This window comes from Trachypithecus francoisi, unplaced genomic scaffold (assembly GCF_009764315.1).
Source record: "Trachypithecus francoisi isolate TF-2019V2 unplaced genomic scaffold, Tfra_2.0 Lachesis_group14, whole genome shotgun sequence".
Classification (NCBI taxonomy): Eukaryota; Metazoa; Chordata; class Mammalia; order Primates; family Cercopithecidae; genus Trachypithecus; species Trachypithecus francoisi.
Window position 1 is genome coordinate 50028003 of NW_022681459.1, and position 24592 is coordinate 50052594.

The 24592-nt window shown below is 41.0% G+C and overlaps 1 protein-coding gene and 1 long non-coding RNA gene across 3 annotated transcripts in view; one reads left to right on the plus strand and one right to left on the minus strand.

Annotated features, from left to right (window-relative positions):
• Positions 1-14294, minus strand: part of MORC2 (MORC family CW-type zinc finger 2) — a 42682-nt gene extending 28388 nt beyond the window's left edge. The window contains 3 exon segments of the mRNA XM_033233265.1: positions 2081-2115; positions 3944-3997; positions 13033-14294. Coding sequence (XP_033089156.1) covers positions 2081-2115; positions 3944-3997; positions 13033-13100 — 157 coding nt within the window. The 5' untranslated portion in view covers positions 13101-14294.
• Positions 14295-14404: 110 nt separating this feature from the next.
• LOC117096208 lies at positions 14405-23914 on the plus strand. 2 transcript variants are annotated; one of them, XR_004442388.1, is made up of 3 exons: positions 14405-16979; positions 18048-18773; positions 20209-23914. It is a non-coding gene; the product is annotated as an uncharacterized LOC117096208 (long non-coding RNA). The 2 variants fall into 2 exon arrangements; XR_004442387.1 differs by having other exon boundaries at positions 18048-23914.
• Positions 23915-24592: the final 678 nt, after the last annotated feature.

Sequence of the window (24592 nt, forward strand, 5' to 3'; positions counted from 1 at the left end):
CACCCACCAAATGTAGTAGGAGAGAGCAGAGATGATCTTTTTTTAAAAAACATCTTCCAAGAAGACTTGACTGTTATGATTTGTACCTTCAGCATCACTTGAAGAGGCCCATTCTCTGCTTTATCATCTGTGCATTGATTAAATGAGCCCTATTTTTCCAGCGGTAGCTGTTGCCACTCCTGAGAAAGCACACTCAGATGTAAGATACAAGCTTTAGCTTGGAAAGGCACCTCCACCTGGCCTGAGCACTTTTTTTATTTTTTTTATTTTTTATTTTTTTTTTGAGACGGAGCTTCGCTCTTGTTGCCCAGGCTGGAGTGCAATGGTGCAATCATGGCAACCTCTGCCTCCCGGGTTTAAGCGATTCTCCTGCCTCAGCCTCCTGAGTAGCTGGGATTACAGGATGTACCATTATGCCTGGCTAATTTTGTATTTTTGGTAGAGATGGGGTTTTCCCCATGTTGGTCAGGCTGGTCTCAAACTCCCGACCTCGGGTGTTCTGCCCACCTCGGCTTCCCAAACTGCTGGGATTACAAGCATTGAGCCACCATGCCCAGCCCTGGCCTGAGCATTTAGTAATCATCTTCTAACATTCTTTACCTATGTGCCCCTATTTCCTGTTACTTTCTTCTAGAAAGAAAAGAAGCCTTATTTTCACCACTTTGGCAGAGCCTTTTGAACAAAAGGCTTTCAGAATTGAAGCAGTACGGCTGACTTTTAGCTGCTCTGAGGATTGTCTTTGCTCCAAAGTATAGCAGACATGAGAAATTAATCAAATCTGGAGCAGATTCTTCATAATTATATGACATTAGTGGTTCTGAGAATTACTACCTAGTTGTGTGCTTGTTCCCATTCATCAAAAGGGTCCATAAGAGGGGTTATTTCATTCCCATATAAACATACACACTTCTCAGAACCTAGTCCATGCTACTCAAAATATCACCTCACACATTTCAGAGGATTTCAAAAAAGTCTGTCAGAAAAAAAACACATCACACAATGGTCAAACTGTATTTAAAAACTGTCTTCCAGCCAGGTGTGGGTGGCTCACGAATGTAATCCCAGCACTTTGGGAGGCCGAGGTGGGCAGATCACCTGAGGTCAGGAGTTTGAGACCAGCCTGGCCGACGTGGTGAAACACTGTCTCTACTAAAAATACAAAAAATTAGCTGGGCATGGTGGTGGGTACCTGTAATCCCAGCTACTTGGGAGGCTAACACCGGAGAATCGCTTGAACCTGGGAGATGGAGGTTGCAGTGAGCCAAGATGTGCCACCACACTCCAGCCTGGGCGACTGGATAAGACTCCCTCTCAAAAAAAAAAAAAAAAAAAAAAAAAAAGCTGTCTTCCTCCATTCTGCTTTCAAATTTTTAGTATTCAAATGACTAAAAAAGGTGCCAGTACAAATACCAGGCAGAGAGCAAACTATTACAATTAATTAGTTAATTAATTAATTAAAAGGCCAATGACTGTTGCACTTACTCTAGGAAAAGGAGAAGATCTTACTACAAAACAGCAGAGCCAAATAAGCAAAATGAAATAGGATGCTGACAGGTGTAAATTCCAAGCCAAGCAGCCTTCCTTCCTGACACCTCCGAGAACAACTCAGCAAACCTCAGAGCCAATCCAGTTACTGGTATTTGCTGCAACTGATACCAGCAATTCTCCAAGGTGAGACAAGTGCTCACCAAGAGTTCAAAACAAAGTGGCCTCCAACAAGATCTCTCCTTGGCTGCCAGTACCACAAAACTCATTCACCTATTAACTCCTACCAGTAAAATAACTTGGTCATTTCACTCTCTACTGTTCCACTTCATCACTTCCATAACTCTACTGGTAGCTATTTACATAGATTTGGATACCTTGTGTTAGTTTCTCGAAACTAGTATTCTTGGTTTCTATGCCTGACCAGAGCTGACCATACCTGACTACAGCTGCCCCTTTTCTACCTATGACCTGGAATAATCATGCCATCTTCCCAGGCTCCAGAATCCAGTTATTTCCCACTCGATTCTTCTTAGGCACAGTAATAAATGCATTAAGATGAACTAGACATTAGAAGGACTAAAGCCTGACTTACCTGCATAAATATCTATTCTGGTGGCATCAGCATCTCTGCAAAGTTAAAAGAATCACGTGAATTAATATGAAATATCAACCATCAAAACGCATAGTGATTTGAGTAGAATGCAGAGTATTTCGAGTCTGTTTTCAGGAAGCCATACAGAAATTCTATACACATTTAGAATTTTTTTACTTTTATACTTGACAACACAATTTTCTTTATATACTTGTAAAACATTTCCAAAGCCCCAAATTACTGAGAATAATCACACGACATGGGGCATGGATTTTTTTTTTAATCCTGATTTTGTGGTAAAAACATCTATAGGATAATCAAGAATATTTCCCTTTATACCCTAAAAAATGATTCAAATATATGTTTTTCTCACTCGTTTGACTGCAATCATAAAAAGATGTTCCAATAACTTGTCCATTTTTTCTTCTCATCAAGATTTCAAGAAAAAATGAAAACAATAATCTCCCACAAAACCTGTGAAAAATCACATCTCATGGTATACCACCGCAGTCAGCAGACTGATTCCTGAGCCCATAATCTTAACCTCCCTAACCTTAAAAGGAAGTTGGGATACCCCTGCCCCATTAGACTCCAACCATTGGCTGAAATCATACAGATTCAGTTATCAATGAAGATTTCCATAAAGGCTCAGAAGTAATTTAGTCCAATTCTGCCAATGCAGGCAAAGAAAATGAAACCGTTTCATTGGTTTTACATGCAAAAAATCCACGCAACTCTACATATACCTATTCTCGAATATCTAAAACATTTTCAAATATGAGAGATACTGGCAAAATGTATACACAAGTAGGAACACATGCTTCTAAGAATCTCTATTTTACCATATGATACACAAAAAAGCAGCCTGCCACCGCACATCATGGTCTCACTAAATTAACAAGTGGCAAATTCAAACAGTTCCATTAACCTACATTTTTTTAATTGAATGGAAAAATGACGAGTCAACCAGGATTGAAACAAAATGGGAGTTTTCTGGTTAAACAACTAGCACACTTCCCTGAGCAGTCCAGCTAATAACAATAACAAAAGGAATTAGAATAAGTTTATTGTATAGACAGAGGTAAACAGGAAATTATCAGCAAGCACATTAACTGGAGATCTGTTTGAAAGTACTTCTGCTGTCAATTTTCATCCTCTTCTTCCTTCATTAGTCATCAAAACCTGATCAGTAAATGATATGTCTGAATTTTACATTTGCATTCAGGAGTAAGACTGAGACAATATTTTCCTAATTATAAACAGAATCTTGATATGGACTTGGATTTATATCAGAATTAACCCAAACTTCTATTCAGTCTTACACAGTAACATTTATATGTTTCTATCACTAAGAACTCAGTATAAGACAGTGCTGACCAATGATTCCTTCCAAGCACAGCTACTAACAATGAAAGACACTGTGATCCTTTAGTTATCTGACAAATATACAATTTGAGAAGACACAGAACTTTAGCATAGTTTTAAAGACATTAGATGGTGTACTATCGTGGTAGCACAAATTAAATCAGAGCCTGCCTGTCCCATTAATATGATTCCTAAGTGTCCATCTTAATTCCCTGCATTTTACTACAATTATCTTGCTCTAATACACAAGAGAAGTGGTTTTGGAGGTGATAATTCACTATTTTTAGGCTAGAACACAAAGAACAATTAGTGAATTTCAGTAAGAAAGTGGAAGTTATCAACTAATGTGCTATTAAAAATATTTTTTTTCAGTAAGAGGCTTCTTAGGAGTTACATGCTACAGAAATGTCTTCCTCTCAAGTCTTCAGAAAGCAAAGGTCACAGCTACCTAAAGTGTTTCCACTTCAAGCACAGATTGTATGCTTGAAGACTACATACCTTGCATTATCAACCAGTTCAGCAAGAGCACCAAACAAGAATTCATGAGTGGTTCTGAAAAAATAAATACTAAAAGTCAGCAAAAGAATTATGAGTTGAAGTTATAATTCCTAATAAAAAGCCATGGTTATAAGATATTTGTTTTTTGAAAAAATCTTAAAATCACCATTTGCATTGTTGATTTATACTACTCAAGGCTTTCCAGAGCTCCCAAAGTGTTAATCTTTATCAAGTCCTGTCATCTATTCAGAAATGTTTATTCTTCCTATTTTGAGTTGGGAAACCCACCCTGAAGCATTGAGAGAGTCCTACGTGTAGTAACTGCTAAAAGTGTTTTTCACTATTCATATTCTGCCTAGAAAAATGCCTGTATATTTTATTTTTCATTGCCTTAACCAGTGGTCAGTTTCTGCGTATCTCAGAGCAAGAATTGTAATGATGTATCTTATGCATAAATATTGAATTTTTTGTTTTTTTCTTTGAGACAGGTTCTTGTTCTTGTCACTCAGGCTGGAGTATAGTAAGTTTTGAATAACATGGTTAACTGTGTATTTACTCAATCCAAACTCTGAGCAGCCTCCCAGAGGAGATGACCACTGGTTCCCCTCCTTGAAGGAGTTAATGTTAACAGGGGCCCTAGGTGACCACACCAAACAAGTTCCTGTCATCCTAGAAGGAATTGTTGGAAAAGGTCTTGGATTACTTTCTTTAATGGAGAGAATGTTCTGGTTTAGTCAAAATCTGAGAAAGTCATAAAATCAGTTATTCTCTTTTCCTTCTCTTTCAAATGTATTGGATAGTTTTGCTTATAAATTACACAAAAGTGTATGAGTTTCCTTTTTTCACTTGTAGATGACACACAACTATTGGTAAAACAAAATGCTAACAAGTTATAAATTGAGCATGTGCAATTTATACTGTTTAATTTGTGGTCTTTTCCACAACAGCCCTCATATCAAATTAGGATGTGTCCACATAGAACCACCTAACAAAAAAAACACTTGACTTTTGATTAGAGAAAATACAAAATTAACCCATATAATACATGACCATCAATTTTTCAAAAATGTCCATGTTACTCCGACTTTTTTTGCAGAGTTTCAGCCAAAGTAAAAGTTTAAGCCAATTTTCAGTTACAGTAAAAATTTTAAAATGAAATGTATCAATATTAAATAACCAGCATCTAGGATCTCTAATCACTTACCATACTGTAAACAAAATGTAAAACATTAAATATCCATAACTAAACTCTCCAGGAATATTGTTTTTTCCTCCTCAAGTAACTCCAAATTTTTCAAATGCAATTTTTTATTTTATTATTATTATTATTATTTTTTTTTTTTTTTGAGGCGGAGTCTCGCTCTGTCGCCCGGGCTGGAGTGCAGTGGCCGGATCTCAGCTCACTGCAAGCTCCGCCTCCCGGGTTCACGCCATTCTCCTGCCTCAGCCTCCCGAGTAGCTGGGACTACAGGCACCCGCCACCTCGCCCGGCTAGTTTTTTGTATTTTTAGTAGAGACGGGGTTTCACCGTGTTAGCCAGGATGGTCTCGATCTCCTGACCTCGTGATCCGCCCGTCTCGGCCTCCCAAAGTGCTGGGATTACAGGCTTGAGCCACCGCGCCCGGCCTTATTATTATTTTTTTGAGACAGAGTTTCGCTCTTGTCGCCCAGGCTGGAGTGCAATGGCTCGATCTTGGCTCACTGCAACCTCCACCTCCCGGGTTCAAGTGATTCTCCTGCCTTGGCCTCCAGAAGAGCTGGGATTACAGGCATGCACCACCACACCTGGCTAATTTCGTACTTTTAGTAGAGAGGGGGTTTCACTATGTTGGCCAGGCTGGTCTCAAACTCCTGACCTCAGATGATCTGCCTGCCTCAGACACCCAAAGTGCTGGGATTACAGACCTGAGCCACCGCACCCGGCCTACAAATGCAAATTTTGAATTGAGCTATCACTTCGTGGAATTATAGGAAGACATTTCCCCCCGAAGATCAGTGAATATATATGTTGCTAATCCAAAGGCAGCACTGACAAATATGCTATAACCAAAAGAAATTTTATCATCAATTCACCTAGGAAATAAGAGCTCAAATTCTTCTGGATAAAATCTAATTAATTATACTACATGGAAAAGACAGATTTCTTATTTTTTTTTTTTGAGATGGAGTTTCGCTCTTGTTGCCCAGGCTGGAGTGCAATGGCACAATCTCTGCTCACTGCCACCTCTGCCTCCCAGGTTCAAGCGATTCTCCTGCCTCAGCCTCCTGAGTAGCTGGTATTACAAGCATGGGTCACCATGCCCAGCTAATTTTTTTGTATTTTTAGTAGAGATGGGATTTCTCCATGTTGGTCAGGCTGGTCTTGAACTCCCAACCTCGGGTGATCCACCCGCCTTGGCCTCCCAAAGCGTTGGGATTATAGCCGTGAGCCACCGCGTGGACGGTAAAGACAGATTTCTTAAAAAAAAAAAAAAAAAAAGTGCATAAAACAGCCATATGGTTTTTTTGTTTTGTCTCACTGTGTTGTCCAGGCTGGAGTACAAGCAGTGCGATCTCGGCTCACTGCAACCTCTGCCTCCAGGGTTCAAGCAATTCTTCTGCCTCAGCCTACTGAATAGATGGGATTATAGGCGCCTGCCACCATGCCTGGCTAATTTTTTAAATATTTTTAGTAGAGACAGGGTGTCACCAAGTTGGCCAGGCTGCTCTTGAACTCCTGACCTCAGGTGATCCACCTGCCTCAGCCTCCCAAAGTGCTGGAATTACAGGTATGAGCCACCATGCCCGGCCCATATGTTTAATTATTAAAAACATCTGTCTTGTGCCCCTCAGTAAAAATTTTTAAAAAAAATAAAGAACAAAAAATATTTATGTATCTAGAATTATCACTTTAAATTCTTCAAATTACCAACTGAATAAACAAAAAGTATTCTATAAACTACCCCACCAAAAAGGGAGAAATAAGCTTAAAAATTAAGGTGACTTGCCAAAGGTAATGTTGGTTAAAAGTGAATCTAACATTTGTTCTCAAACTTTCAACCAGTCATTTTCCTATCAAACGTTGAAGTGACTTAGAAACTTACAAAGTGAATTCATTTTATATACCCTAAATATTTTTAATTTTGAGGATTGTTATATAGAAATATAAAATAACCAATTTTATCCCAATACTTCTCATTTCAACATGAGTTTGTACTTTTAACGTAAATCAAGGAATCTCAAAAATACAGCTACCAGAAAAACACAAGAGCACAACCATAGTAAGCATGAGACCACATCTTGCATCAGAATGTACTAACTTCAGAATAAACAATGAAGTTTCCAGTCTTTGGCAGTGAGAATGGTCAATATGAATAATCTGGAAAACTAATTCTGACACTCTCTGTCATTAGGACAAGAAAACCAAAACAGAAGTCGCAACTGCTTCTTAGCAATACATATTTTCTGATAGCATCCCAAAAGAATGAGAAATTTTGAATCAAATAAGCAGATCTCAAAAGGGCAAACACAAAGCACCTGCCACACAGTGCTCGGAAATGTGCCTTGCGTGGTGGTTCACACCTATAATCCCAGCACTTTGGGAGGCTGAGGTGGGTGGATCGCCTGAGGTCAGGAGTTTGAGACCAGCCTGGCCAACATGGTGAAACCCTGTCTCTACTAAAATTACAAAAAAATTATGTGTGGTGGCAGACACCTGTAATCCTAGTTACTTGGGAGGTTGAGGCAGGAGAATTGCTTGAATCTGGGAGGTGGAAGTTGCATGCAGTGAGCTGACATTGTGAGATCGCGCCATTGTACTCCAGCCTGGACAAGGAGAGCAAAACTCCGTCTCAAAAAAAAAAAAAAAAAGAAAAGAAACAAAGAAATGTGCCTTGCATATTTAGAACTTTCAAAAAATTCTAAATGGGCAGGGTGCAGTGGCTCACACCTGTAATCCTGGCACTTTGCCCAGGCCAGCAGATGCCTTGAGCCCAGGAATTTGAAACCAGCCTGGGCAACATGGCGAAACCCCCGTCTCTACAAAAAGTAAAATAAATTAGCCAAGTGTGGTGGTGTACACCTGTAGTTCCAGCTACTTGGAAGGCTGAGGTGGGAAGATGGCTTGAGCCTAAGAAGTGAGAGTGGCAGTGAGCCAAGATTGCACCACTGCACACCAACCTGGGTGAAAGAGCCAGACCCTGTCTCAAAAAAAAAAAAAAAAATTCTAAATGGTCTTTGCTGTTCCACACAGTCTCAATGTTGTTCCATGCATACGTATTTCAGATAAGCTAACAGTACCCTTTACAATGTAGCCAGAGGGTACTTTTGCAATGGCAGTATGTACCATAAAAGAGGGCTTTTGTGACCACTGTTGGTAAAGTCAGAGATAATACTCAGAATCTCTTCCAGACCTCCAACTGATTAAAGACAGATCTTCTAGATGCTAAAATCAAGAGTTCTAAATATTTCTTAAAATCATAAGAATCAAAATTATACCAATTGCATAAATTATTTTTTCCCAAATAACATTCCAAGAGTACACCCATTGCTAGCTAGCATTTGGGATAGAATAAATATCAAAATTCTTTTCTTCACAGATCTAAACATCCTTTGCATGTGATCCAATAAAAGTCAACTGGAAAAAGACAAAGATTTTTTGAAAATGTGTTCACTTTCAACTGATTATGGCTTTTTTTTGTTTTTGAGAGACGGAGTCTTGCTCTGTTGCCCCTACTGGAGAAAAGTAGCATGATCTCAATTCACCACAACCTCTGCCTCCTGGTTCAAGCGATTCTCCTGTCTCAGACTCCCAAGTAGCTGGGATTACAGGCAAAAGCTACCATGCCCAGCTAATTTTTTGTATCTTTAATAGCAATGGGGTTTCACCACATTGGCCAGGCTGGTCTAGAACTCCTGGCCTCAAGTGATCCGCCCGCCTCAGCCTTCCAAAGTGCTGGGATTATAGGCATGAGCCACTGCGCCTGGCTGATCACAGCTTTTATATCACTTGTGTCACAGTATAGTTTGCAGCTTAGCATTTCCAGGGACAAATTCACGTGTAAATTAGCTTGTTATGTAAGGAAAATGGTCTCCCTATTTATATTCATCCTGAATGTAAACCAATAGATCATCCATAGGCCCATCACACAGTGATAGCTTCTGCTAAGTTCCTAGACGTGCTGACAATAGTTAATTGCCTTAATTGCTAGAAAATAAAGCTAAGAAATTCTGGAGCAACCATTTTACATTTAAACGGCTTTAATATATTTAAGGTATGAGCCTACTCAACAGGCTTAAAGTAATAAGTAAGCTAAGCCTCTGAGTTGCCAGGCTCCTCTACATTCACTTCACATACCCATAAAATTCAGAAATAGGGCCGGGTGCGGTGGCTTACAGCTGTAATCCCAGCACTTTGGGAGGCCAAAGCAGGCAGATGATAAGGTCAAGAGATCGAGACTATCCTGGCTAACACAGTGAAATCCCATCTCTACTAAAAATACAAAAAATGAGCTGGGCGTGGTGGCACACACCTGCAGTCCCAGCTACTTGGGAGGCTGAGGGAGGACAATCACTTGAACCTGGGAGGCAGAGGTTGCAGTGAGCTGAGATGGTGCCACTGCTCTCCAGCCTGAGCGACAGAGCAAGACTCCATTAAAAAAAAAAAAAAAAAAACCAGAAATATATGCCCAAGATGTTAAGTGACTAAATGTGCCAACAAAAATAAATAGCAGACATCTTATATCTAAGCATCCTGCTCTATCAGACCACTTAGCAGTACTGCAAACAAAATGACTTAATATATGCATCTTATGCCAAGGGAACATCACTACCCCCACTACATCTGAAGTAACAGTCACAAAACCCACCACCAAAGAGAAGTAACAGCATAAAACTCCTTTTACTTAAAAACCCTAACTTTTATCATCTCATACTAGCAACACCTGATATTAAATTAGCTCAAGACTTTCAGGTTATCATGAAAATTTATTTCCCAGGCCTGTGTTAAGCCTTACAAGGCTGATGTAACCAAGAGAATAACCATCAAAAGTTATCAAAGACCTGATACAAAAAAAAGAGAGATGTTGTCTCCAACAGATGCTCCAGAATTTACTAAGAACTGATCTGCCTAATGACTAGCACCAAACAAGTTGCCACCACACTGACCAACTTCTGGTTTATATAAACTAATATTATAGAGTAACACTCACCATTCACACAATGTTTACTGTGTATCACCGTATGGGCTAAGAACTTTATAAACATCATTTTACATAATCCTCGTAAAAACTGTCAGATTAGCCCCATTTTATAGGTGAAGAAACTGAGATTCAAGACGTTGACCTGCCCAAAGACACAGCCAGGAAACAGTCAAGTCCAGGTTTGGCTGGTTTGCAAGCACATGGTCTTTTCACTGCACTACACTGATTTCCACCCTTCTCGTCTGGTCACTGCTTGTAAGTCTACATTAAATGATGAGTAAGCAAAGGACCATTTATTTCCTAATTCACAATACTGTAGATGTCAGACACCATGAAATGGTCTCGTGTTCCTAAGATTTTAACAGAACAAAGGAGAAGACAGAGACAAATCTTCCCTTCTCTGAAAATGACTTATTGAACCACTTTACACAGAGGTGGTTCATCTTTCATCTTTATGAGCTACAAGTCACATCATGTGAGAATTCTAAAATTTATTTTCTGTATAAGTGAACTTTCAATCAGGTCACCACAATGTTTTAAAAATCTCCTGAAATTAGAAATAAAAAACTTATCTTGTTGGTTTAGGGTATATACCTTCTTCTGGTAGGACTAATACATCAAAAAGTAGAACAACTTCTAAGGTCGAATTTGTGATCCAGGGAAGAAATTCCAGAGCTTCCAAAATGATACTCCAACCCTCAAATGTTCATGTAAGCAGGTGGTTCCAGTTCAACATGGGTAAGTCAAAGTCCCAGAAAATTCCCCAACTTAATGACTTAACTGGTTTCTTTCTTTTCCTTGGCACTGCCAAGTATCTATCATTAATACACTATAAAATAGCAAAGGGGAAAAAAAGAAGGCAGAAATATCCCAGAGTCCTTAGAGGTTCATTGAAATAAACTAAAATTGAAGACTTTCAAACTGTGAAGTAAACCCTTCGCTTTACAGACAAGCAAACAGGCTCCCGAAGATAAAACTGACTAAAGTAGGCACTGCCTAATGGTTAAAAGCACCAACTACTGTGGTCAGATAAATCTTACTGACTTAAATCTTGGCACCGTTTAAGTCTGCCACTTAGCAGCTATATAGCCATTACCATGTAATTTAATCTCTTTGAACCTCAGTTTCCTCAAATGCAAAATAGGAATAATCCTTACCCCAAAGGCTTCCTGTAAAGACTGCTTTGGACAATGTTTAAAATAGTGACTGGCATGAAGCAATTAACTGTTGTTACTATTATTATCCCATAAAGTCCTTGGTGAAGCTGGAACAAGGACTCAAATTCTCAAGTCCAGTTCATGTTCTTCCAAGATTATCATAAAATCTGTAATTCCAGACTTGCCATCATTCCAAAATTCAGCGCTGAGATAACCATTTATCAAACACAGTCATCCAGGAACATTTAAGTGTCTTTCAACTGCTTGTTCTTAATATGGCAGTTCAAATATTAAAAAGGACACTAAAAGTTTTTCCCAAGGCTATGCTAGCTGAATAATCATTAATCAGCAACTTCACCTAAGTGTGTTTCAGGGTCATCATACTTAAGTGTGAGAATTCAGCCTAGGTGACTGCTACAGGCCGGCCATGGTGGCTCACGCCTGTAATCCCAGCACTTTGGGAGGCCAAGGCAGGTGGATCACCTGAAGTCAGGAGTTTGAGACCAGCCTGGCCAACATATAGTGAAATCCCATCTCTACTAAAAAAATACAAAAATTACCTGGGTGTGGTGGTGCATGCCTGTAGTCCCAGCTCCTTGGGAAGCTGAGGCAGGAGAATCGTTTGAACCTGGGAGGTGAAGGTTGCAGTGAGCTGCACCACTGCACTCTAGCCTGGGCAACAGAGCAAGACTCTGTCTCTCAAAAAAATAACAAACTTCCTAAGCAAAATAAGACCAGGCTCTCACCATTTGACAATTTGCTTCACTACTTGGCAAAATTTTATTCCCTTTAAAGGAAAAATAGCAGAAATATTACAGACATTATGGTATCACAAACATGTTGTCTTTTCCATAAAAAGCTAAAAACCATTGTACTATTACTACATAACGGAAGTCTATACTCTCAACTCTGAAGGGGGTTCTTCAGAGACTGGACCATTCATGTAGCTGCTCATCTCCTCTCCAGGTACTAGAATGGTAGAACACTTACCTTCATCTCAAAAGTAACAGGTGAATGTATTAAAACACTAAAGAAGTTTTGACTCTACTGGACAACCTCCAAGAGAGTGGGCATTATGGAGTAAACCTGAAACATTCCAGACCATGTTGGAGTGATGAGATTACTCCTTCATGAACTCAAGAACCATGAACACTGTATGTTTCTGTGGAAATTTTGGGGAAAGACTATCTAAATCGAGATATAAACAAGTTGTCGTTTCCTGCTTAGCATATACAAATAATATTGGATGTAGGGAGCAATTTGCCAGGAAGATAAAGCCAACTGCTGAAAAAATAAAAATTTTCTTCTTGAAAGTTGTCATTTAAATGTCTTCTGTTTTCTTGTTAGAAAGTAAACACTTGTTATAAACCTAACTGTTTAGGACGTTGTCACTACAGAGGGGAAACGGTTGATACTAAAATAGTCCAACACTTGGCGATCCAATAGAGTAGTACTTGTTGGATTCCTATAAACACTTGAATGAAACAACTCAACATATTGATTTCAAATAACTAAAGTTTGCATTTAGAAAATTTTGATCCAATAAACAAAAATCAGATTCTTCTGGATTAGCAACAAGTATTTCACTGATCTCAGTTCTTCAACACAGAGCTCAAGATATCCAGTGATACATTTCACTCCAGTGGGATACATCTCAAAAAGTAAAAAAGCAAAATTTTCTGGGGAAACGATTTCCATATAATATCAAGGAACGAGTTACTGGTTACCTCAGTGGCACCTAAAGGATACTTACGAATTTGTGTGCAGATATTCAAAGGTTAGCTGAGCTCGATTCAGACTGCTGTAATTTGTGAAAGCCATGACTGCAATGAGGTCTCCACTAACTGGGAAATATAACCTTATAATGAAATCAGTTTCCCAGGATTCCGTCCAGTAAAGCTTCAGTAAGTCTGTGCTCCTTAATGACAGTTAAAAGTAACCTAGTAACTATCCAAAATATATGCAAAGAGATGTTTAAAACTACAATTCCTTCAAGTGTTTTTTTAATCTTCTCAATGATTACGATGTAATATTTTGGAAGGAACTGTCATAAATCTGTAGTTTTAAGGAGCTTTTAGCATTAAGTTGCGATAGCTCAATTCAGACAATCTGAGTCTCGTGTGGATGGTCCTGAAGGAGATGGTCCTTGAGTGGGCGGTTTATGACTGCTCCATCTTCATGTTCTTCGAGCCTTCTTTGGTTCCCTGAAATTTCCTGTCAGGAAATTTACCAATCCGGAAATTTACCCACTTCTGTCAGAAAACTGATCGGCCATGTCTTCGCCACACGTGACGCCAGGATTCTTAAACAGGCCCAAGACCGGCGACCAAGATCTCGATGGAGTGTTATATGGCGCAAGTTGCAGCTTCACCACCTCCCAACTGAAAAAGTTCCTAGGCACTGACGACTTCTTTTTTCAAAGCCTGACCAAACCCAGTTCAGGGTGGGGGTCAGATTACCTCACACTTGGCCCACAAAAACACCTCACAAATGACCCGCCCACAGCACCTCGGGCAGGCCGCGCCCTGCCCCCACGTCCCTCAGACAACAGCCTCAGCCTCCCAGGCCCTTCCCGGGCCTCGGTCCCGTGACAGCCTCCTCACGAACAGGAGCTACTCCCGGCTTTCAAGGACCGGATCGAGGGCAGTGGCGAGCGCACCACCTGACCGGGCACTACCCGGATCTCACAACTGCCTTTGTCCCTCCCCGCGGAATTGGAACCCAACAGCCGCAGCGCGCTCTTGGAACCATGTGCTGCTGCTGCCGCCTCCGCCGCCGCTGCCGCTGCTTCCGCCGCCGCCCGCGCGCCGCGCTAGATGAGATGGTGACAGGACTCAGCAACACGAAATTCGGCGTTTAGAGCTGTTCTGCCGCCGCAGTCACAGATACCACAGACACTGCTTTGTCTCCGCTAATGCACACAGCCCCGGCCACCTCGCACACTCCCCGACGCCCCAAGCCCCCGAGGCCTCAGCGGAGCCTTCAGCCAATCACAAAGCTGCAGCTCCTCCCGCCCCCGCCCTGATGTACCGCCTCCTGACTGGCGGACTGCGTGTCCCCATGTGACCGGATCTTGGTTGGCCGGTCCCGCCCCTGTCACGTGACAGCGTGAGCCTCTCTTCCTGCTTTCCTGACCCTCTCCGCCATTTAAAGAAACAGTACCGGGGGCGGGCCGAGCGACGCAGCCGGGACGGTAGCTGCGGTGCGGACCGGAGGAGCCATCTTGTCTCGTCGCCGGGGAGTCAGGCCCCTAACTCGAAGAAGCCCTGGCGCGCCCTCCCCCCCTCCCGGGTCTGGTAGGGCGAAGGAACGGGCGTGCGGTCGATCGAGCGATCGGTTGGCGGCTCTTTCTCCTGCTCTGGCATCCAGCTCTTGGGGCGCAGGCCCGGCCGCCGCGGCGCGCGCCCGGTGGCCGTTGGCGCTCGCGCCGCGTCTTTCTTCTCGTACGCAGAACTCGGGCGGCGGCCTATGCGTTTGCGATTCGACGAGGAGTCGTCCGGGTGGTCGGCGGCGGCGGGCAGCTGCTCCGCCCCGCTCCGGGGGAGGCGGCGGCTGCAGCGGCCGCGGGATTTGGAGCGGCCGGGGAGGCGGGGGTGGCTGGGGCCGGCTTGGAGGCCTGGCGCCACCCTTCGGGGCCTGCAAGGACCCAGTTGGGGGGGCAGGAGGGGGCCGGAGGATGGTTGGTTGTGGGATTTCTACTTTGCCTTTTCCTCCTTATGCCGCCGTAGTGAGGGGCGGGAGCTCTGGCGGCAGCCCCGGGGTGGGGAGACGAGCTCCGGAGTCGGAAGAGCTGGGTTTGCTTCCGGGCCTAGCCACCAGCTGGCGGAGTGACCTTAGGCGAGTCACTCTGTAATTTTTCTGCGCCTCAGTTTCCTCCTCTGCCTATCAATGTGTGTGGGGTTGAAAGCGCTTTGTAAACTCTAAAGCGTGGGTGTACGTAAAGGATGATTATTGTTTGTAATTTTTTTTTTGAGTTGTAAGAAAACTTAGCAGTTCCCCAATCCTTGGGTTTTGAACCTGGGAACCTTGGATTGGAGTTGGGGATCCCCAAACTCCCTGAAATTGTGGGAATGTGTGGTTTGGGGGAATGATGGGAATTTGTGGGAATGTGCGTTATAGGGGAATGATGATCCATCGCTAGCAAGTTTTCGAAGGGGGCTGTGACCCAGAAGAGTTAAGAATCACAATTTCTTCATGCTACAGAGAGGAAACTGAGGCCTAGATGTCATTTGGGACCCTTCACAACCAATTTGAAGCCCCTGTTTGAGTCCCTGGGATATGTGAGCTGTTTCTATGCATAATGGATATTCGGGGTAACAACAGTCCCCTGCTTGGCTTCTATTCTGAATCCTTTTCTTTCACCATGGGGTGCCTGAAGGGTGGCTGATGCATATGGTACAATGGCACCCAGTGTAAAGCAGCTGCAATTAGGAGTGGATGTGTTCTGTAGCATCCTATTTAAATAAGCCTATTTAATCTTTGGCCCGGCAACTTTTTTCTGCTGCTTGTACCGGTGCCTGACTACCTTTCTGACTCTCATTGACCATATTCCACGACCATGGTTGTCATCCATTACTTGATCCTACTTTACGTGTCTAGTCTGTGTGGCTGGTGGTGAATAGGCTTCTTTTCACATGGTGCTGCCAAGCCCAGCTAATTAATGGTGCACGTGGACTTTTAGCATGTGGGCTCACTGGAAGAGACTGTACCTGGCATGGAATTCCTGAAGATGTTTGGGGTTTTTTTCTTTCTTAATCGAAGGTTAATATTCTCTGAAAAGTTTTGTTAGAACTACTGCGGAACCTCAAAATCAGTAGATTTGGAAGTGATTCAAAGCTTAACTTTTTAACCTTGGCCCTCCTTGTGTTCTAATTGCTTGCAAGTGTAATACTAAGATGTCCAAGATGCTAGTTTTTGCTTCTTTGTTAATTGTCAGCTGCTTTTATCAAATTTCAGGCCATTATCCAACAAACACTATAAAAATGTTTGAACAATTGGATTTCAAACATTTTCGTTTTGTGGAGTGGTGCTCACCAAGTGGTACAGCCCTAAGCAAGTGAACACAAACACATTTAAGTGTATTTTGTCTGATTAGATGTTAGCCGGTTATGCTATTTCATTCAAATGTCTGAAAAAATCAGTTGACTATTCCCTTTTCCTAAAGGGCAGAGACAAATAGTCTCACTTCCAGAGAAATGACTGTTTTGGAGGAAAAATGTGTTGGTCTTTTTGCTCTTTTGTAATTAAATCTGGATGTACCTCAAAAGACTCTTAAGACTGTGGTGACAAGATGCTTTCCTCAGCAGAAGGGAGGAAAAAAAAAACAACTGGAACTCAAAGCTTGAAATTCTGTGGCAAAACATGAGATGTCCAGGATTGGAGGTTGAAAAGATTTCACTACAGTATTCTACAATAGTTGGAGCAGATAACTTTCAGTGTAGCCACAGCCATGGACTCCAGATTTCCAGATTTTCAAGAACTGGACTTGGAACCCGAAAGAGCTTATCAGGATGTGGCAGGAACACTGGAGGTAGATATTTGTTTTATTTTTGAATTTTGGGACTGTTAACCTTGCTGTGAGAAAAGAGACAACGACTGAGCAAGCACTACCACCAGCACTGTTACTGGGAATTAGAAGACCTGAGTTTCTGTCCAGACCCTCAGTGCAAACTGAGGACACTCCATCCAAAGTGAATTATGGTACTTGCCATTTTCCAAAATGCCTTTTTCTTTACCATCTCTGCACTTTTGTTCATACTCTCTTTCTACTTTGGAAATGCTCCTCTCTGGTTTTTCATCTGTCAAAACTGCCATTTTCTCAGTATGCAACTCTTATGGTCTCTTTTCCATGAGTCTCCTAACTAGCCAGAATAGAACTTTTAAGTTTTATGACATTTTGTTATGTATCTTCTATCTGTATACAAAATCCTGTAAAATAGTTACTTGCCTGCATTTTCTGTCTTTGCAGATAGCACACTCCTTGAAAGCAGAGTCCTTGTTTAGTGCATCTTTCCCACATACTGCACAACATATCATGAAACATGTATTAGGAAGGAGGAGTTTAGAGAGCAGGCTATCAGAATAACCACTCAGTGTTTTCTTAATTGCTATGTGATAACTAAAATTACTCTTAATGAGAAGAAAAGTTGCTAGATATGGGTCATGTTTCTTTATGTTTTAATGTTTTTTTATTCTAAATTTTGATCCAGGGAGCCCTCAGACATAACGAGAAACCAATATATTGAATGGGGTGTTACATACAGAAGGACCAAGACCTTATTTTCTCCTACTTGAGATGGAATCTTGTTAAGGTGAAAGGACAGCTTTTTAAAAGGAGACGGTCATGAGACAATTTGAGGAAGGCATTGAAAGAGGAAGGGGGCAATTATCTCCTTTGTTTTATTGTTGGTATATAAACTTAAAATCTCACTTCTTTTTATGCCACTTGTGGAGCCACTTCCTCTCCCCACCAAAAAATGCCCAGCACCCTGAATCCGATCAAATTACTTTCCCAAAGTATGAGGCTTAGTTTCTGTTTGCTGCTTCGCTGAGACAGTTCCCACAAGTTGAGAGTGTTAATCAGGCTTTTGTGTGTTCTTTTTTGGATTGTTGTTGTTTTCATTTATCATTTGTCTTTGCCTAAGCCAGGCTCATCAAGAATTAACAGCCATCAGGCTACTGATGTGCTGACAGCAGACCCACTTAGAGTCCTGTGTTTGTAATTCCATGCATTTGTTATCTGACCTGTTTTGTCCCTGCCCCTTCTAGTCCTGTGCCTCCTGATTGCTGAGTGTTCACCTGGACCTTCTGACTACCTTCCCTGTGCTATTCCATCAGCCTACAGACCTGGTACCTGGATTTTTGCCCGAGATGATTCCTACCACCTTACTACTGAAGAAGACACCCATTCCAGTGGACCACTGTGACCCAGGAGGCATTCAGCCATCATGATGTGGCTTTACCTCCACTCCTGTCCTGTTCTACCCAGATTCAGCACAGCCCTTTATAGTGAAGTCAGAGTCCTCAAGCCAAATAGCTAAAGCTGTTTTATCACAACAAAGGTCTAGTTTGTTCCATGAGTGTGCATTTCATTTCTTCAGTTAAAGCCTTCAGAGACACATAATAAATTTGGACCAGGGGATTTTTTAGTTATTAATGCTCTCTGAAGAAAGGGAACATCTTTTTGAGAGCAGCATTGGACCCCCACAATCTCAAATGATTGAAATTCATGAACATCTAGGATCCCATGAAGGTCACTGGACCCTGTTTTTTCTACTTCAAATCCTGTAGTAGCTTACTGAATGAGAAAACACATTCTGACCCATTGGGATCAAATCAGAGGCACAGTGAACTCCTCATAGCATCTTCTTTGGAATTACTCAGGAACCAGAACTTTTTACACAAATGTAAGAAATTCTACCAAGGAGTCCCCTTACCTAAGCATCTCACAAGGCTGCATCAGATTCCAGAAAAGGCTTCTCTTGATACATCAAGGTAGAACCTCTATGGTAAATCCCCTCTGTTTATAATGCACTTTACGGTTTCAAAGCACTTGTACATACATTTATCTCAGTTGTCAAAATAAGAGTGAATTATAATCCCTTTTTGCAAATGAGGGAATGTAAATTTTAAAACTTAAGCAATTATCCAAAGTGACACAGCTGTGAAAGTGGTAGAGGCTAGGTTTTCTGACTCCCAGTCCAGTATTCTCCTTGGAATTACCCACAGTGTTAAAATGACTGGGTATTGGGAACCTCAGGAAATTTTCCAGCTTCCTGATCTGGTTCCCGTAGTCACATAGGATGTCTTAAGTGTGATCACATGATAGCTACATCTAGACCAGGATCCCATGGCAATATCCCACAGTTTAAGGGCATTTAAGACGTTAATACTCCTGGGCCCTGAAAGCTTATCTATGGTCCTATCGCTGCAAACTAGTATTTATACAAAATGAACCACCTGGTTTTTTTAAAGGTAGTATTGTTTGTGTGTGTGTGTGTATAAATACGACATAGAGAAAGGTGTTACAGATAGTAAAGTATGTAAGACATGTCCCTTCCCCCAGTCTACATTGAGGTATAGTGTATTAAAGGATCTTAGGAGACTCGCAGCAAATTACTACTGCTTCCATGCTTAAATTCAGAAGTCTAATTTAAAAAAAAAGAGACTTGTAGCAAAGAGTTCCATTTTGCTGTTTAACCCATTGTGTCCTAAGTTTAATCAAACACAAAAGGGTATTTTTTGCATCATTCCATCTAATGGAATGCAGAAACTGCTTTAGAGCAGTATAGCCAGTGCTTCCTGATTGCCAACAGATTGTCCTGGACACCCCAGAATAAACAGCATCTTCAAAATCCCCCTTTCTCATACCTTGTTATTAATTGCTTGAATTAGTATGTCTCTGTCATTTGCGAGTCTTGAATCTTGACAATTACCTTTATTTTCTGTCAAGAGAATCTCTAGAAGATGTGTGGGGAGACATAGGAAAGGAATGGAGGAAAGTTAATTCACCCCAAATTGGATAAATTCCGTGACATTTAGCAATATACTTCTGTGTCCCTAGAATTGTACCACAACTTTAGTTCAAGGGCATTGCATCTCGGGTGGGTTAAGGAGGTTGGGAAGGGGAGAAAAGGGTTAAGGAGATATTTTCTTCAGATTTATCAATGTCTGAGAAGTCATCCAGCCATGGACTTCTTGGAGTAATACTTACAAAGAATTGGATGCATTTTGCAACCTCGGGCAAAAACCCCAGTGCTGTTGCAACTGAAAATCATTAGTCTTGCAGGCAATCAAAATTTATAGCCAATAAGCTCTAACTCCAACCTGTAATGTGGTCCATATTAGGGAAAGAATAGGAAAACACCTTGGTTTACCACAGGCTTTGCTTACAGTTTCTGCTTTCTGTGACCTATTTTTTGTATTTCAGCATTTTGTGACCGACTTATTCTTAGATCATTGGTTTTCCAAAGGCTTTGTGGCCATGAAGCCCTTTGAGTGAAAACTGCGGAAGCCCAGAGTAAAAGTGAAGCTGCTCTGGATGAAGCAGTGAAGCAAGAGTAGGGGCCTGAAGCCTGCTACAACTGTCTATCTTCCTTTACCACCGTGGTGACACCTAAGGGGACTTCCTTACAACACCTTGAACTCTCCAGAACACAGTTTGAAAACCACTGCCCCAGACAGCAATATGTTTGACCTGAATGGCATTCCAATCTTTTCTGTACCTCCACTCAGCACAGTTCATGTTCAGTTGATGCTGAACATTCTTAGAAATACTGTGTGTGAATTTAGAAAAGTACAAGAAGACAGACATATCTTTGACCCCAGGAATGATCATGGGCTGAAAGTGGTGTCAAGTGAACCTAGATTAACAGCCCTCCACTCCAGATGGATATCCAGTGATTCCTAGAATGGGATATAGCCAGAGAACAATTCTATGCACCCTACACTGACAGACTCCCTTAAGCAACTTCTTTCACAAACACCAGATGCTCTACTGGTACTTGAAGTACATGACTTTGAAGTCTTGACCCTCCATGGATGTCTGAATTGCCAGCAAGGGGGTTTTGAAGCTGGTGCCTCAGTGAGGGCATATTAGAGCAACTTGTACATTTGACCTCTTGTTATCAGCCATGGTACTCTACTTCGTGTACAAGAGATAACTATGAAAGCCGAATTCAAATACTGGCAACATTTCCTAAAGGGGCTCAATATGTATCATCTTCTTTCCCAAACTACACATCACTGTATGACTCAACCAGTAGCAATTATACTGCCCCTTGGTTTTTATTCAGTTTAACTACTGTTTCCAAGATAAATGAGCTAATAACCTTAAAAAAAAAAAGCTATTATTTTTTTCTTCATCACTGGCATATCTGCCTATTCTCCAGAATTATTATGACTACTCAGCTCACTTTAACAGTTGATCTTCAAGAGACAATCTTTGAACACCCCTTCTCATGTGATTTAAAATGAAACCATTTGGAAAAGTTTCTTCTAGCCAATAATAGATTTTTTTTTTAATTGCTCTGCCTTGTGCTGAGAGATGTTCTTTTAAGATGAATCTTTTGATGTCTGATACCACCAACTGTAGGTGGTAGGGATAGTTGGAGGCTGGCCCTTTGAGCAGGCCGTGATCGCTTACTTGCTGGGCATTTCAGATAGCTTATTGCCTACCCTTTTGCTGGAAACAGACTGATTTGAAAAACAAAATCTATGAAGACTGCAGCTAAGGATTTTATCAGTAGACTTAAGAGCTTTTGTCCTTGTGGATATTTTAGTGGAACCACAACAGTCTTAATACTGTCATTTTACACTGACTCAGAGCAGCTGACTTCGTTCCTTGCCATGATATATATTTAAGGCAGGCATTGTAACAGACATTAAGACAACTTATCTGTTTCAGCAGGAAGGATTCAGTTTATGGACTCTCAGACCGGATCATGTTGAACAAGGAGATTTTGATATGTGTCATGAGAAAACTCATCCTTTACTTCTCAGTCAATTTAAAGGCCAGCTATCTTGAGCTACTCGAATGAATGCACTGGTTAAACATTGAGGATAGTTTATATCCTCTCTCTCTAAGCCAATTGTGATTACATGACTGCACTCTATATCTTGTCAAACAAGGCCTAAGTCTGGTTGCTGTAGACTGCTCACCCTCAACAAATAAAAATCTGGATGACTAGCCTGCTTGTATATACAACTATTATTTGTTAAGAAGAAATTATCTTCAATTTTCTACTACCTTCAAATTGTCAGCTTTTTTCCTCTCTGATTTTTCCTATACTTTACAGAAAAAGACATTGATCTATACTGCCAATTCCTCTAATCCTGCCAACTCATTCAAAATGAATGACTTAAGATGAAGATGATCATCTGCTCAAGAGTCTAAAATATACATTGTATGTAAGAATTGGTGATTAGAAAAGCAAAAACCTAACACTTAAACCTAGGAGTTTGCCTACTATCTCCATGTCTCCATGCTTCAGATCTCATCTAAATCTTTGAACAGCACCATTCAACCAATCTGAGGCCTTGGCTTGCTTGTAAGATGATTCTCAGAGATCGGCTGAGTTAAAAAAGGTGATGACTAGATTACCAAAGAAAGTAGGGCCAACTTTGACAAACCTGGCTCTGCTGACCCTGTCATTCCCAGATGTAGCATAGACTCCTAAACAGAACCTCAAGTCTGATTGAGGATAAGGCCTTCTCCTGAGCTGAAAGTTCTTTGGCAGATGAGCAACAAACTGAAAGCTGATGTACCTGACTGGCTCTGTAAGATCAGAAAACTGTATCCAGAATAAGCCCTATGGATTAACTCCTGAGTACCCAGGGTAAAAACTAATTTACAGAGCTTCCTTATTGATCTGCCTGTTCTTCCAGATCATATTCTGGCTATTGGTATGGCTGGCCTTTCTGAAGCTGCCCTGCTTGTCTATTTTCGTGACTCAGCTCTTGCCTGCCTCTTTCACATGTTGCTGCAGTTAGACTCACTGACCTTGAGAAGACTACAGCCAATTTTAGTCTATCTTGTGCCCAATACAACAAGGATTTTTAATAGAAACAACCCACACCTCACCTGCTAGGACTCAGTGTTCACAACAGGAAGGACCATGTTGTATACTACTTGACCAGCAGCTTTTTTAAAGATATTTTTAAATGCACAGTTAGCCTCTATTCCTGTATGTATTTGATCATTTTCAGCACCTGGAACCTCATCTATCAGGTCTGGAAGGAATACAGCAGATGGAAAGCTGTGTCCATTTCTCTCTTTCAGTAGTACAGAAATGAGTCCAATTCACCAGTACACACAGAACTGTACCAGTTCAGCCTGGCAAAAGAAGAACAGTTTCCACAGTACCTAAAATTTACCGCCGACTCAAATTGCCTCACAGAATTATTTGATGTAGGAGGCTAGTTGTCTTGCTTCACATCAGCAGGACAGTTGGACTCTCAGACTCATGACCACTGAGTTTGCTTGTATTGAAACTGTGGTTTCATCCGAAGTATGCTATTGGACTTGATTATTATCCCATTCAAATGGAATACAGACTTACTGAGGACAGGACAAACATCTCTCATGGTGTTTTTTTAGAATACTTTTATAACCAAGGAAGAAACCATGCCAGCTGTTACCATTCAACTTCTTAAGCAGAGATTAAGCTTTTTCATATGTGTTCTTATCCTGGACATTTTCATATCTGTTCTTATCCTGGACATTAGTAGTTTTTAATTGCCCAGCATCCATTCCATCTCATTGTAAGAACTCCCTGATGTTTCTTAAAACCACCTCTTCCTATTTTCAGTCTGTGGTTTGGACAGTCTAACCCAACCTTGAGCTTTGTGGGTGGACGTGTAATTCAGACCTCATCAATCAGCAAATCCATCTGAACTGTGGAGGAGAAGCTCTCTTTACTGAGGTGCTTTAGCTTTGTAGGATGAAAACCTCAAACCAACAGGGCCTGCCATGTAGAGAATGAAGCCAGTGCAGGGGAAAGTAGAGCCAAAATATGGAGAGACTTGAATCCTGATGACAACGTTTGTGCCCCTGGATCCAACCGTGCCTGAAGCTAGTATATCCCCTGGACTTTTCAGTTATGTGAACCAATAAATACCCTTTTTTGCTTAAGTTACTTTTGAGTTGGGTTTCTATTACTTGAAATTGAATCCAGACTGATAACATCTACCAACTTTGAAACTTGACAGATCCAAGTATTTATTAAACTAGAGGTCATGGTCACTGAAATTACTTTCCAAAGTGGAAGACAAAATGAAACAGGAACTGAGAGAATATTTAAGATACCACAGAAGCATAAAAATGACATAGTAGAAAGTAATAGAAAACCTAAATGTCTGTCGTTAAAGGATAGGTTAAGGTATGGTTCAGCCATATAGGAAAATCTTGTATCTATTAAAATGAATAAAGTACATTCATTGTGTATGGAAAAATGGCCATGATACATTAGGTGAAACAAGCTACTGATAGAAAAGTGTACAGTGTGAAATCATTTTAAAATGTGTGTGCTTATGTTTATAAATGCATAAAAAAGTCTATTCACAGCTTTCTTTGAACAGTGTAGATTACATGACACTTTCAACTTTATACATTTCTGTATTTTACACTAGCCACATTACTTTTAAACTTTATTTTAAATAAAGAATTTTTTAAATTAAATATAGTGCTTACTGTTTGACCTTGGCAAGTTATTCAACACTGAGCCTGTTTTATCAAATGATTAAAAATACCAAATTTTATGTTCGTAAATATTAAATATAAATCATTCATTACTCAAGTTGACAGATTGCTATAC